We start from the raw sequence: 14,646 nt of genomic DNA, 5'->3' as shown, positions 1-14,646 counted from the left end.
TTCCTTCATACCCAGCAAGCAACAATTGCTATAAAAAAGACCTTTAAGAGGCCTTAAACTAATACCTTTAAGAAACAAATATTAGCAATAAGATAAATAATAGGGCTTCAAACCGTTCCACACAATTCAACAGTGAGGCTATGCAGGATTCCCTGAGAGCTGTCTTTGTTGTGCACATCCTCCTTCCCCAGAACATTTGGGCACAGGCCCCTCTCTTAGACCTAAGAAAGAGCCTGAGGTGTCAGAGATCTTCCAGAACTCTATATATTTCTGGGTTTTTTCCCCCCTGAAACAACAGTAGCTGCACTTCACTGTCAGAACTGAAATAAAGCATCAAGATATGTATCTGGTGTCAAAATCAAGACTTTATCTCAATTTCTAGAGAAAAGGGAGGAAAGTTTTAGCCAGAGAGATAAAATTTATTCTTCTTAAAGAGATATGCTGATCTCCACCTCTCCTCAAAATAAAATGAAACTTAGTATCTAAAGCTTTTCACCAATATTTCTTTTCCCCTTTGTTTTCTTTTAATGACATGCAGACCTGGAAAGTTGATTTTTAAAGTAAATTTTCATACTAGAGATATAAACCAGGATACTAATAAAAGGATATCTGCAGTTATTCACCTCCTGTGATACACTTCAACCATAATTTCTTCCTCATAATATTTTCACAGGATGTTTGAATTTGAGCAGAAAAGGCCAAAAAGCTTTTCCCCCTTATGCAGCTCTATGCCCAAGACATTATCCTCAGTGGTCTTCCTTCCATCCTGAGGCATAACTGTGCCTGTGAGGAGTACACAAGAGGAGTTTGAGAATATAATTCCGCATCCACTAATAGCTAAAAATGGGCCATGTAGGAGATGTTTGGGGGATTCCTTCTGCTCATTTCAATCACATCTAAGCAGACAGTAACTGACCTCTGAGGGGAGCAAATGTGGAAGAATTCATTGAGGCGACAGAAAAGTGAGTTGTTGTATTTACCCTGAGCCAAAAGCATTGTCCAACAGCACACAGACCAATGTATTTGGTAAGATTGCCATCTTTATTCCTTTTCTTCATCATTGCAACTGATGAAGCCATAAATGAAAATAAGTTTAAATATGTCCAGATAATCCTTGCTGGTGTCCAGATTATTTGCAACACACCTGGATGATATACTGTAAGTGTCTCTAGAGACTGCAGTATTTAAATGGGTCATTTGTTCCAGATCTTTTCTCTTATTTTCAATTTACATGACTATGAAAACAAAACCCCAGCAAATCAAAACCTTTAACATTTTAAAAATGAGGTATAATCAAAGTATAATTGTTGCTACTTCTACTGACCATTCACAGAGCTGATTAACATTAGTATATCAGAAATATACTGGACTATATTGTTCTTTTGAAAGTCCATACAGGTCAGTTCAATCTGGATGGGTTGCTTTTTGATTTAAAAAAAAAAAAAAAGCAATTTATTACTGTCTGAAAACTCTCAAAAAGATGTTCTCACAAGGAATTATTTCAAAGAGGAAGACAATTATTTGAAAGACTGTGGTTAGTCTGAAAAGTCATTTTCCAAAGAATCAGAAATTAATGGAAAGAAAGAAATTTCCTCCTGACAGTAAAATTATTATTGTTTGTACCCAGGAGTTCTATAAACGTTTCACTCCCAAGGAACAAAACTGTTTCTGTGACTTATTCTAGAATGCACAGTAAGTGCATGGCAAAACTCAGAAACAGATTATCTTCAGTCCCACTCTGCTAATACAAAATATTTATTGTGGCAGAACAATGGGATAGACTGCTATTATTCATGAAGCAGATCATCCAAGTCAAGGAAAAAAAACAGATTATACCACATATGCTCCAAAACTGCAGATCATCAATATTTTGCTGAATAATAAGGCTTTCTAAAATCTACCAGTACCCATATTTCTTAGAATAAAAATAATGTTTTATTTGGTGAAACATTTTAACATATAAAAAGGTGGTTTCAGTGGAAGATCTTAATAATTCTGGTTTTGTTGATTTTTGTAGGCTTCATCTGGCAGTCTAAATTTATTCAAAACAATATATAAATGGAGTTAATCCAAAATCCAGAATAAAACTAAAATTGCACTGTAGTCCAGTATGAGACCAACAGAGACCCCCTCCTGTGTGGCCTAACCCATGCCCGCTCCTTCCCTCCCACAACACTTTCAGAAGTGTGGATTATAGATGACCCTTTGTAGTTGGATGGATTTGTCCCTGTAGGACAAACCGTAACAGGGATGAAATTTGTCTTGCTATTTATGATTCAACTTTTGGCATTCTGAGTCAGTGTCTAAATTAAAAAAAGAAAAAAAGCCTAATAAAGAAATCCATGTTCATAAAATGCTAAACATAATGATTAAATCCTTTCCCAGAGTGAAAAAAATAGATGTAGTGGACAAACAGTTTGGTCAAATAATTGGATACTTAAATGCAAATATAATGGAAGGTCACCTCTAGCTTTAAAGTTGTCCAATACTGCAAAAAGGAAGATATTGTTATTTGACAATATTGGAAGTTTATATTCATTACTTGTGTTAATAAATATAACAAAATTTTACGACTTTAAATCATTATTTACTATGTGATTAAGGTATTTAAGCTAATTGCAGTTGCATATCAACATATACAGAAATATTCAGAGACTATTTGTTTACTGTCAATGAACTAGGGAGGCTAATTTTTGATCAATTAAAACAGCAGCAGCATTAGTACACTGGTCAGGCATGGGATGTAACCAGGACTGCACAAAACAGCCTCTACTCCCCACCCTGCATCTCCACTGTGTCAGTAGTCAGCCTACACCATGGGCCAGGAGCCCAAGCATCTAAACTGGTGAACTCCATAAATTTCAGTTGAGCTAATGCTAGTTTTGCTCAGCTGGTTCCAGAATGTGTGCAATTTTCAAATTATGACCACATGGTCTTGCCTGGGGGGGAGGAGAGGTTACCTCTCTGGACGAAATTTGTGCTTGTGTGGTCTCTGAAGATCCCAGCGCTGACACTCCTTGCCTGTCTCGGTGTGATCCATGGGTCCTCTATAACTCTCCCCATTGCAGGTCATGCATTCAACTAGGAAAAAAATAGACACTAGTCATTTATTGCACTGATGACTTATACTACAAAAAAAGAAAAAAAGAAAAAAAAAAAAAACCAAACCCAAAAACCCCCCCAAAACCATAGAAATCAACAACAACAACAACAACAACAACAAAATCCAAAGTGCCCCTTCTCTTGTATCATGATACCAACCTAAAGAGGTATTTTAAAATGGTATCTTTCTATTGGGTTGGTATGTGTAATGCCCTTTGGAATGTAATTGTATCTGTTACAATCCAGATGCTTAAATTTGATATCACTTTATAAGACACAGTTTTGAAGCAGCTGGGGGGAGCTTCTAGAGGCATTCATTTTCCTATCAGTCTTTTACTAACCTTACTTGTATTTACTGACAGAGAAGGACACATAGCTAAGGAAGAAGCAATTTTTAAATGTGATACTATCAAATTAAGCACCATTTATTTTTCTAAATTTGTCTAAGTCACAGTATAATTACAAGTACAGTATTGGAGGAATCCCAATTTCAGTGCAGTACAGTATGTCTCTTCATATACACAGTGCTCTCAGCTACGTATGATACTGTTTCTTTTTGAAGTTAATGGGTTTTGGCAGCTTAAACTAAGATACATTTTCAGTCCTGGTTTGGGAAAGTGGGTAGGGGGCATGGAGGGAGAGTGGGCAAAAGTTACCAAAGCACGGTCGAACAAAACTTAAAATGAAAGATCTGAAAATATAAAACAATTTCACCAGAATTATTTCTAGAGAAACTTCTCAAGTACTCCCTAATTAGAGTAATTGTAATGAAGGATCATTTAGAAAATACTATTTTATGGAATTACAGACATCACAAAACATTACCTACCAAAGTCTTCATCCTATAGTGAGCTCCAGGTCAAATATTTCATTAGAAGTTCACATAAGTTAATCTTTAAATATTTTAGCAAATTTTCAAGCCCTTTGTAAATTATTCTATTCCTCTTTCTCTTCTTCTCTCCCTCCCTGTCTCCTTCCCTCCCTCATTCCCTCCCTCTCTCTTTCCTAAGGCCAGCTTAGCTATTGCATGTGACATGTGAGCAGGAAAATTAAAGGAATCCTATCTTGAAGATTTTAATGGGTTGATTGACTGGAACCGAATTGGCTGATTAGCAAGATATAAGATCTTCATTTGGAGGTTAATAGAACTTAAAAGACAACAAATGCAATGGTGCATATAAGTGTCTTTCAAATTCTGTGACTTGAAAGTCAAATGGGGTTGGATTTTCAGAGTTATACTTATTTACAGTATTTATTCAAAAAGCAAAATGCATGCTTATCTTAAGCTTTCGTCTTGTAATCCAGTATCTATATTTTCATCAAAAAAGAAGACGAAAAGCTGATTTTACCATGGAATGGCACTAGATGATTTTATCACATGGTAATACTGAAATTGTTAATGGATTCACTATGGACTAGACAAGCAGAAAAAAAGGGTCATATTTCTGTGATCAGCACAACTTAATTGTTCGAGCTCCCCCATAACCTGAAAAAAGCTGCTGAGCCTGAAACCTTCCAGCACACTGGAACATCACAAGATCTCCTCTTCCTCTAACAATTCCTTTTCTTGCTATGTGAGTTACTCTCGCTGAGAAATCACCTGTTCCTTCTCTAAGGGCCGTGCGCAAGTGATTACTGGAGGCTCTGTGCAGCTGCTGTCAGCAGAGCAGGGGCAGCTTTCTGCAGAAGCTGTGCTGGGTTACCTTCTGAGCAGAGGGGGATGTCACAAACTTCGTGGCGCGTCTCTGGGCTGGTGGTGAAGCACCACGGGCCCCCCTCTTCCCCTCGGGGGTTTCGACAGTAGTTTTCCCTCAGGTCTTTTCCCCGATAGCTCGAAGGCAAAAAGCTAGTTTTAAAATGACAATCATTACAGTATAAGAGCATGCAAACGTTGGCGTTAATCATACCATTTTTACAAACAGTTAGAAACAATCACATTTCTGCTTCCTTCTCACTCCACCCTGCCTAAGCAAATGCACACACCCAAATATCTGTCCGTACACAAATACACATCTTCAGTTGGGATTGCTCAACCTAAATGGCCTAAATCTGGGACAATTTGTCTAGCCCATAGCGTGCTCTTGAGAGTTTTACTCCCATCCCTCAGTTGTCCAGAACCAGCCATCTAGGGCAGAGCCAGAGGCAGTCACGCACTCCCTGCCAGCCTGCACTGTATTCTCCTTCAGGAGCTCTGGGTGCGTAGGGGTTGATTGGGTTTGCAGCCAGGTGAGGCTTGTCTTACCTGTGCATGTTGGCACATACAGCAGGTCCAGCTGGACTCAGAGATCACCTACTTTGTGACACCCACAAGCAGAGAAACCTCTTTGCACCCCCGTTTAGGCAGCAGCAAGAGCTGATAATCAGCAGCAGGCAGGTGTCACCAGGTCTGTGCTACACCTCGGCTTTCACTGCCTGAAACCAGGGGCTGCTTTGCATTTCAGTAAAAGAGATTTCCCCAGGTGCCATTTTAGCTGGGCTCCTTCATGTATCTGCCACAAGCCCCACTGTTGTCAGCTTGGGGTCTGCTGTTTACAGACTCACTCATAATTGCATTGCATACGTTCAGACATTTAACAGCACCCCAGCTGACTTATAATGCCCAGAGTCAGGGTGTTTTCTTCTCAGATATCTGTAAAAGTATGTGCTTAAATCAAGAGAAACCATGTCATACACGGTGGCACACACACTTTATATACAGATAAATAAACATTTACACATAAAAGTAATGCTAGCTTATTTACCCCACAAAACAAGGAGCAGCTAACCCCATAGTAAGGAACCCAGCCTCAGAGCTGATCTGTTCAATGCCACTTCAACAGCTCATGACCACATTCAGGCTGCACATGGCAGACCCAGCCAGTGGCATTTCTCTACCAGTCACACTGCAACGATGCTAAACAGCAAATAAATCTCTGGAGCTAGAATATACCTTAAAATCAGAGACCTGTATCATGAAGTGTTTTTTGTTAGTTGAAATGTTGGGCTAATGACATAGGGGATCACATAAAACTTGTAACTGAGCTTAATGATTTATTTAATTTTTGACATTTATAAGATTTGTTCCCCTTTTTTATCAGTATTTAAGTTTTGGTGGGAATATCCTAAATAATGCACCTTTTATTCTGAAAATATCTAATATTTTTTGAGTGTTTTGAGAGAGAGAGAAGCAAGAAGAAAATTTTGATGTGACATTTAATTCAATTTTTATTCCTATTAATGAAATACTTGAACAAACTGAAGTGAAAAATAACTTTGCTAATCACACTGTAATTCTAGTCAATGCAATGTGGAAGCATTCCATAGAGGAGCTTTCTTATTTTTTGTGCTTGAAAAGATTAATTTTTATATCTTTCCTGCTGCCTATAAAATTGATGTTTCTATTTTTCCTCTGTAGTCTTATAATGTAAGTATCTTAAACTTTTTTTAATTAAAGATCCCCAGGCAAATATTTTTGATGGGACATTCAAGCCTGCATACGGGTTAAGTGGTGTGTCAATACATATTAGAATATTCTATTTAACTTTTCTGCTCACCAGAAAATATAGGAAAAAGGCATCTCAAATTATATCAGTTATGCTGTAAGAGCATTAAAAAAGAAAAAGTCTAAATGAGTAGCAAGATGGGTCAGATATACAAATGGCTTCAACAGGTACTGAAGCAACATTCTTGAGAGAGGAAAAGATGAGTTGCAGTAGAGATCTTACCCAGAAATGGAAGAAAGGGCCACTCCTAAAACTGATGATTTAGTTCATCTACATTAGGTAAGGAAAAAAGAAAAAAGCCAAAAACTGAAGCTAGTAAGAGTAATGATAAAAACAGATTCAACCACAAAAAAGCCATGGAAACTAGCCAAAATCTATGACACACTGGTCTTCTCTTTGATCATTTCTGTTTGAGAACTTTTTACATTGGATTTTTAAGTTTAAAACACTGTAATCTTAAATTCTATACTAGGATGGAGATGACAATAATAGAAAGTAGGGTTTTGCTAGGAAGCTCTGTGTTCTGATGGAATACAAATAAATAAATAAAAATATGACTTACTAGATTGAAGCAAAAGTTTAAATGTTCAAGATATTTCAATTCTTCCTAGAAATATAATTAAACATCATTAAAATACATTTCTCCCTTAAATATGAAAAAGGGATTTATTTTCCAATGGCACTTTGTGATAATCAGCTGTTGAGAAAAACTGATCTAAAAAGCTAAGTCTTTTGTACTAATAAGTTCCAAACACACCACTACTGTCTGCTTCTTCCCACCTCCTTCATGTCTCTGATGATGAAATAATATTTTCTGATGTTGAAAAACAAAATTAGCATGCAGCCACCTCATTTATCCGGTGACCTTTGAAAAATTAAACTTATTGCACAAGGCAGGAGAAGAGTCACTCTCATAAAATTCATCATAGGAGAGTGGCTGTCCAAATGCATTGGATAAAACTGTGTATGCTGTGTATTAAAATGCAATTTAGTGATAATGTGTGCTATCCAGGCACTTTCCTTTTTTGCAATTATATAAATTCATATGCATATTACGTAAATGCTCGTTTTTGCTTAGGTTATAATGATTCAGAATTCTTTCACTTCTGAATGATGAAGATACATACTTCAAGGTGTTGAGTCTCAAGAAGTCATTGCTTTGGGATCTGGTGGTATTTATGCTGTGCTCCCAGTTAAGAACAGGTCTGGTCCCAAACTAAAAAGCAGACACTGCTGTCCATACTTTAAGAGCCAAGTCCAGTAAGTCCAAGCCTGAGGCTCAGCTTTGTAACACATCATAAGAGGACAGAACTCAACTATCCTTTGTCTTTTAATGTTGTTCCAAGATATCCTCTTGCACACTGGATTGATTTGGTCAGGACAGGACTGAGCCCAGTTCCTCACCAGCAATCTCCAGTTTGGCTCCTCCTAAACAAATTGCTGACCCTGGAGTCCAGAGCACAAAAGGCAGCAATGCGGACAGCAAGCTTTTGGGTGGAAGGACATTTTGGTTTTGTCTCTTGAAGTTTTATTACCTACATAGCTAAAGCCAGTACAAAAATGTTTAAAGAGAAGTGGTTAAAGAGTAGACCAGTACTTTGTAATCCTTTTACTGGTTTTTGGGAACATTTGCTGGTGATTAATTTGTTTTTACCATTACTCTTACTGGCTTCAGTTTTTGGTTTTCTTTTTTTTCCTTTGCCAATAAAGTTCAACTAGATTTATTATCAAGGTCTAAATTTGGCCTCAGTTTCTCACTGTACCAGGTCCTAATCTGAAAAGATTCTTTAGTTATCGCTTCTATGATCTGAAGGGAAGGATTTCAAAAGCCTCTTCATTCCTTTCCATGGATTTGTTGGCTGGCCCAAGTGCTCAATAGATTTTAACATACTCTATAAATAACAGAGAATTGTATCTATGTAAAATATACTAACAATATTAAATACTAAGTAAATAGGTGGCCTAATATCCCCTGCTTTCTATCAATGTGGTTTTCAAAATTGCTCATTCCTTGGTAGTCAATTAGAAAACAGTGATGAAATTCCAGACCCTGGGCTGAAATAATGCAGATGTTTTGTTTCTACCAGTAGCTAAGAGATCAAAAGGACATAAACAGCTAAAAAACCCCCAACACAGGAAGAAAGAGATACAGACACACAGGCTGGCATTAGGAGAGACCTTTTGGAGAAAGCCCAAGATACGGATTTTCTGGGATCTGGAGAATGGCATCTCTTGGAGAAAGAAAAGAATATATCTAAGAGATTTAGCTGTCTAAGGTTAATTTTCCCATAAATTCCTGTGCTTTATGGAAGCTGTCTGGGCAGTATTCCCATTGTCTCTGCTCCTGAACTCTTACCTGTGCTCATGGGGGATCATTGAATTCCAGGCTTGACACTGGATACCACTTTTGGTAATAGATATTGTTCCTTTATAGTCTGCTCCTTTTCCAATGATACAATTTCTGACATAATCTATTGAAATAAAAGAGAAGAAAATTGGGGATTTGGGTAATGTATGCAAAATTAAAGCTCATAATCTGCTTTCACATAAAATTAACATATTTATTAGCCTTTACACACCTTTTTTTTTCAAAATGCTGTGTATTTGTTGACATACATGTTTGTCACTTTTTCCCCCAAATATTGATCACTATCTGACCCAAAAAAAAAAAACCAAAAACAAACTGGAAATGTTTCCAACTGTATCTGATTGAACAAAACTCCATGTCTGAGGACTTGAATATTCTACCTATTAACGAGGTAAACAAGAGCAATATTAAGTAATATATGGTAGCTCATACAACTGAGCTGCTCAGTTGTAAACTCAAGTACAAAACTGTAACTGGTATATATGATGGTAGGCAAATATGTAGATTGGAAAAGTGACCAACAGCAAGTATGTAGCAAACTCAGGATATGTGTAAATAAAACTGTAGGATGCAACTTTCAAAATGCAAAAAAAGCATCCATGCCCAGGATGTTCTTACAGCCAAAAAATCACGGACGGACCTGAGGGCTTTTTTTTTTTTTTCCCTTCTTAGCTGGAAAAACAAAATCTGTAAATAAATCAGTTACCCTTCTTTTCATACAGATCAAACGCATGGTCTTGCTTCTTTCTCACACCATTTGTCAAGCTGTTGAAGGATAACCAATGGCACCGTTTTGTAACTCTGTCATAAGCAAAGGCCCTGCAAAGAAAATCTGGATGAGAAAAAAATCTCTGTGTGGTTTATAATAATGACACATGGCCTGCCAAGGAGCATGCAATGACATCAGATTTATTTTTACTGGGAAAGTCGGAGAAACAGTCCAAATTACTATTTAAACCCACAACTGTGCTGACAAGAGCAAAGAAACAAAGAAATTAAATTGATGTGGTCATTACATTAAATACCAGTTTGGTTGTTCACACTAATCTAAAAGTTCCCTTGTCATTAAAGATCTTTATTTTAAAACTTAGATAAATGTGACTGAGACAGCATTTGTGTCCTCTGTTATGCTGCTGTCTGGGAAAAAAAAAACACAAAGACTGAAACATCATCTTTGCTGTGCTTACAATATGCCTCTGAAGTAATTAGGTGTCTTACACTGATGGACTGAGCAATATTCAAACACAAGGAATCTATTTCTTGCCTAGAACAACAAACTTGTTTAAAAACAAAACTATTTTTATTTTAATTATTAAAATAAACTGTGAAAGTGTATCTAGAGTTTGTCCTTGCTCACTTTTGTTTACTTTTGGTTTTTTTCTCTTATTTTTAACTGCTTTCTAGGAGTGACTACGATGTGTGCTGAATTGGCTATATATAGGGGAGGGAAAGAAAGACAAATCCACAGAGTAAAAACACTTAATTACAATACTTAAAATTAAAAATGCAGACCTTTAGTCTCCTATAATAGTTTTGAAAGGACAGTCTTTAACTACAGATAAAATATTTTAAAGGATTTTAAAGCCAAAATTGACCGCCTTGGAGGGGGCAACAGTTATTCCAATAAAGGAATAAAAATAAAAGAAGAAAAAAACTACACTGAACCAAACTACATTTGAACCAAAGAACAAATAACTGACATTAATTCCTCTAGCCTACCACAAAATCTACATTTTTGTCACTTATCCTGTACCTTCTGAGATATTTTATTCTGATATGAGAAGACATTTTAACACCACTTGATAATATCCAAGAGTTGCACAGATTTCTTACACTTCATCCATACTTTGGCTATGCCATGTTCTTCAGCACTGCATTCTTCAACAAAAACTTCCTTGATCTTCATTTAATTCACCACACAAGCTTTCCATGTGAGATCTTTCTGGCTTCAGTTAAAAATGCTACAAGATCCTATCCAATCTCCCCAGTCTTCTCTCTTTCAAACATCTTCTTCATTATCGTTTCCATCACCAAACAGATTTTTCATCCAACTGCTCTCTCTACTCTGTTGACTCCAAATCTTTCCAACCTGCTAACCTTCATCCCTCTGCCCTTGTGCAGCCTTCTGTTCTCTTCTGGCTGATTCTCAAATTTGAGCATATCCAAGTGCCTCTAACTCCATCACTCATAAAAATATCCTTGACCTTTCCTGCCTTTCCAATTACATTCTCGTTTCCGCTCCTCCCTGCTAAAGTGGGAATGCAGAATGCACTGTTTACAAACTATTCTTTCAGTTTTTGCCTTTTCAGTTGCCTTTTGGTTTCTTTCCAGTTTGGCTTCAACCACTTCTGCACATAAAAGTTTGTAAAAATCTTTTCTTGGACCCAAATCTGGAGGGTTTTTATACCTCCAAAGTCAACATATTTGAGCAAATTCTTGGACTTTCTTCTACTGATACTGCCGAACACAACAAATTTTTTTTTGTTTCACTTTGCACTGAGATAGTCTGTAGATTTTGATTTTCTTATCAGGTACTGAAATTCTGTTGTATTTACTGAAATCCCTTCCTGTGTAAATACAGACACTCCGAGCAGGTAACAAAGGATGAGACGGCGACAACTTTGGAGCTAAGGAAGGGACGCACCTGCAAAATTCACCTGTATAGCAAATAAAATGGTAACCATATTGAGTTTTTTCATCCATAGGAATTGTATTGGGAAAAACTGCAAGGATGACTGTAGGAAAACAGAGGGAGAAATGGGCTTCAAAAGGTGGTGAAACAAAGGAATAGAACAGTTCAGCAGCAGCAGCTTGATAAAACTGATAGGGAATGCAGAAAAAGAGGCACAGATTTATGAAGTCAAATACAAAGAGTAGGTGAAACTAAGGAGTTCTTTCATGGAGGATTTTAGGCATAATGTCATGAAAAAGAAACAAGTCTAGATAAGGATCTTGTAACTCAGTTGGAAATGAATAAGATCTGTGCAAGCATGACAGCAAGGGAATAGAGGAAATTTCTCTTCTAAAGTGTGACATATATTAGCTTTGACAAAAAAATGTTAGAGTTAAAACCAGCAAGGATAAATGACTAACCAATAAAATACTCAAAATTTACTTGCGAGTGACACATAAACTTACAATGAAGAAAGTTGTCTTAATTTCCCTCCCGCTCCAGAAAATAAAGAGTACCTGAAACTATACACATCTGCAGTGCTTGAAATCTGCTACTTTTACCATTTTCTGGCAAACAAGAAACCTAGCACTGTTCCTGCTTGTGTACCTCACAGTGCAGAGACATAGATGTTGTTGCTCTCAGTGCTATTGTCACAGTGCTGTTACAAAGTAATTCCATTTTTAATTCTTACATAAAGCTTGCATACAGAAAATAAAACATCAGTGCTGTGACCCAAGTGATGGAGAACTGCACGGTTATGGTGTATAAGAATCAAGCCATGAAAATGTCAATAAACAGAAAATTTCAAGTCTCATATTTCAAGCATTTAAAATGTCATTTTGCATTACTTCCTATTTTAGAATGCTCCCACAGCAGGCAGGAAGCTAATTGGTTTTCATTTAAGTTGGCAACAAATTTCACCTTGTAGTAACCATGTGCTGATATGAAGCTAAGGACTGGGATGCTAAGAATAAAAGGGAAACATTAGTAAACACGGGATTCTTTAAAAGGGAACACATATAAAATGCGTGTTTACAGTAGCATCAAAGAACAGTTCACACTACAACAGGACCCATATGGGGCCAAAAGGGAAACCATAAGAATGTTCTGAGATCCCAGAAAAGAAAATCCCATACACTCTGTGCACAGTGGTAGCACCGGCAAGAACTCATCACCTACACTTCTACTGCTAAAGCAGGTTTTCAGCACCTTCTGTGCTAAAAACCCACCAGGGAAAACAGGAATTCAGAGATCATCAGGATCTGTAATTCTTCTCCATATTCAGTGCAAAGTAATTGCATGACAGATTGCTGTTCTGTTATCTGTGAGCAGGGCTTTTCCAAGCTGTACTCTCAAAAGTCCCTCATGTCTCCTCTATGTTGTTGTATTGATTCATTAAAGGGGAAATTGCCCCTTAAGAAATCCATCAGACACTGCCACAAAAAAAATAAAAAATCTATAAAGCATGAAAACATTTTAAAAATTCTGAGTCTAGATTAATTTTATTATAAAATAGAATTATTAACTTGCTTTTTATTTTCAGAACACAAACGATGACATCCAGAGCAACTACAAGTGGCTTGAGAAAGTTTTCCTAAACTGATGTTAGAATACAGAATTGTTGTTTGCTTGGCATTATTCAGAATTTGTTTATACTGAGACACTTAATTTTGCAATACTCCTTGTTGCTGCTCATCAGAACTCAAGGGTGTCTTGCTGTATTGAATCCAACCTGATCCTCTTGGCAATGACATCAATGGAAGCTCTGCTGACAGGGAAAGGCATGACTTGTGTGAAAAATGTTTGTACCTGGAAAATATTTTCTATCCGAAAAAAGTTAACTCTGCTCATTATTTACACATATAAATAGTCAGAGTACAGAATGATACAAACAAGATCCTTCAACAATGGAATGAAAGATTTACAGAAGAATTTAATCACAGTTAAGAACCTTCTCTGACAAAAAAGAACTTTTGTTGGCACGTTTCATCCAGCTTCCATTTGTACCAATTGTCAAAAGTGTAATGTATTTCAAGTTCAGGTTCACATTTAGCCCAGTACTCCACTCTCCACATCATCCACTCTCTCCAAGATCCTTCTGCATTCATGGCCTTTCATTGATTGCTAATGGTTTAGACTAAGAGAGGCCAGGGGGATCATGTAAGTCTAATACATCAGAAAAATGATAGTGATTTGTTCCAAAAAGTAGTAGATAATATGTGCAAGGCAGACAAGCAATCAGCTGCATGATGTGTTTCTAAGAGACAGCAGATGCTGAAGGATAGGTTTCCACAGCCCAGGTTTGATTCCACCGTGTCAGATCCGCAGAACTTGCCAGTGAACTTCAGCAGCGCGTGTATCTGTGCTCCATGTGTGAGGTTCTCATTGATTTCAGCAGGAGTAATGTGCAAAGAATGAAGACAGAATATGGTCTGAAGTGGTGCTGAAATACTGCAGCTGTGATGTGTGACAATAACCATTTTATAAGAAACATAAAAATCTCAGAAATGCTCACCTAATGCTGCATTACAGCCCAAGTCATCCGCGCCTTAACATTAGTACATTTTTTCATGGAAAAGATTTTATGGAAAAGATTACAGATTAGACAAGCTAAGAAGACAGACAACTCAGATAAAGCCTCAGAAAAGACTGACACTCTCTGGACAGGTAGAGCAAGATCACTGATATAAAAAATCACAATCTTTAGGTTGTTCTTGGTACAAGCTACCCCTGATGACAATTACAGAGGTATCTTTGATCAAAGGCTGTTATACATGTTACCTTAGGGAAAAAAAAACAAAGTGTAGAGATATATGACTTACTTGCAAGTGAAGGAAAGGCCCTTGCTCCTGCTGCATCTCTTTGCACATTGCTCTGTGGTATTTAACAGCTTTGTTTTTACTTCCAGTGTTTTGTTTACTTTAATGAGCATCAATTCTCCTGTTTTTTTGAAGTCATGAAGAGGATTTCTCTTTTTTCCTTTACCCTCTAAAAAAACAAGCAAAGAAAAAGAAAAAAAA

At 37.0% G+C, this 14,646-nt stretch overlaps 1 protein-coding gene across 1 annotated transcript in view; it reads right to left on the bottom strand.

Annotated features, from left to right (window-relative positions):
• HGF (hepatocyte growth factor) overlaps window positions 1-14,646 on the bottom strand; it is a 55,153-nt gene that overhangs the window by 28,550 nt on the left and 11,957 nt on the right. The window contains exons 2-6 of the mRNA XM_033059285.1: window positions 14,449-14,614; window positions 9,659-9,771; window positions 8,941-9,055; window positions 4,806-4,948; window positions 2,961-3,081 (exon numbers count right to left, since the gene is read on the bottom strand). Coding sequence (XP_032915176.1) covers window positions 2,961-3,081; window positions 4,806-4,948; window positions 8,941-9,055; window positions 9,659-9,771; window positions 14,449-14,614 — 658 coding nt within the window. The remainder of the gene's footprint in view (window positions 1-2,960; window positions 3,082-4,805; window positions 4,949-8,940; window positions 9,056-9,658; window positions 9,772-14,448; window positions 14,615-14,646) is intronic.

This window comes from Catharus ustulatus, chromosome 4 (genome assembly GCF_009819885.2).
Source record: "Catharus ustulatus isolate bCatUst1 chromosome 4, bCatUst1.pri.v2, whole genome shotgun sequence".
Taxonomy (NCBI): Eukaryota; Metazoa; Chordata; class Aves; order Passeriformes; family Turdidae; genus Catharus; species Catharus ustulatus.
The sequence above is the reverse complement of the archived record's forward strand: the minus strand, read 5'-3'. Positions and strand labels throughout refer to the sequence as shown.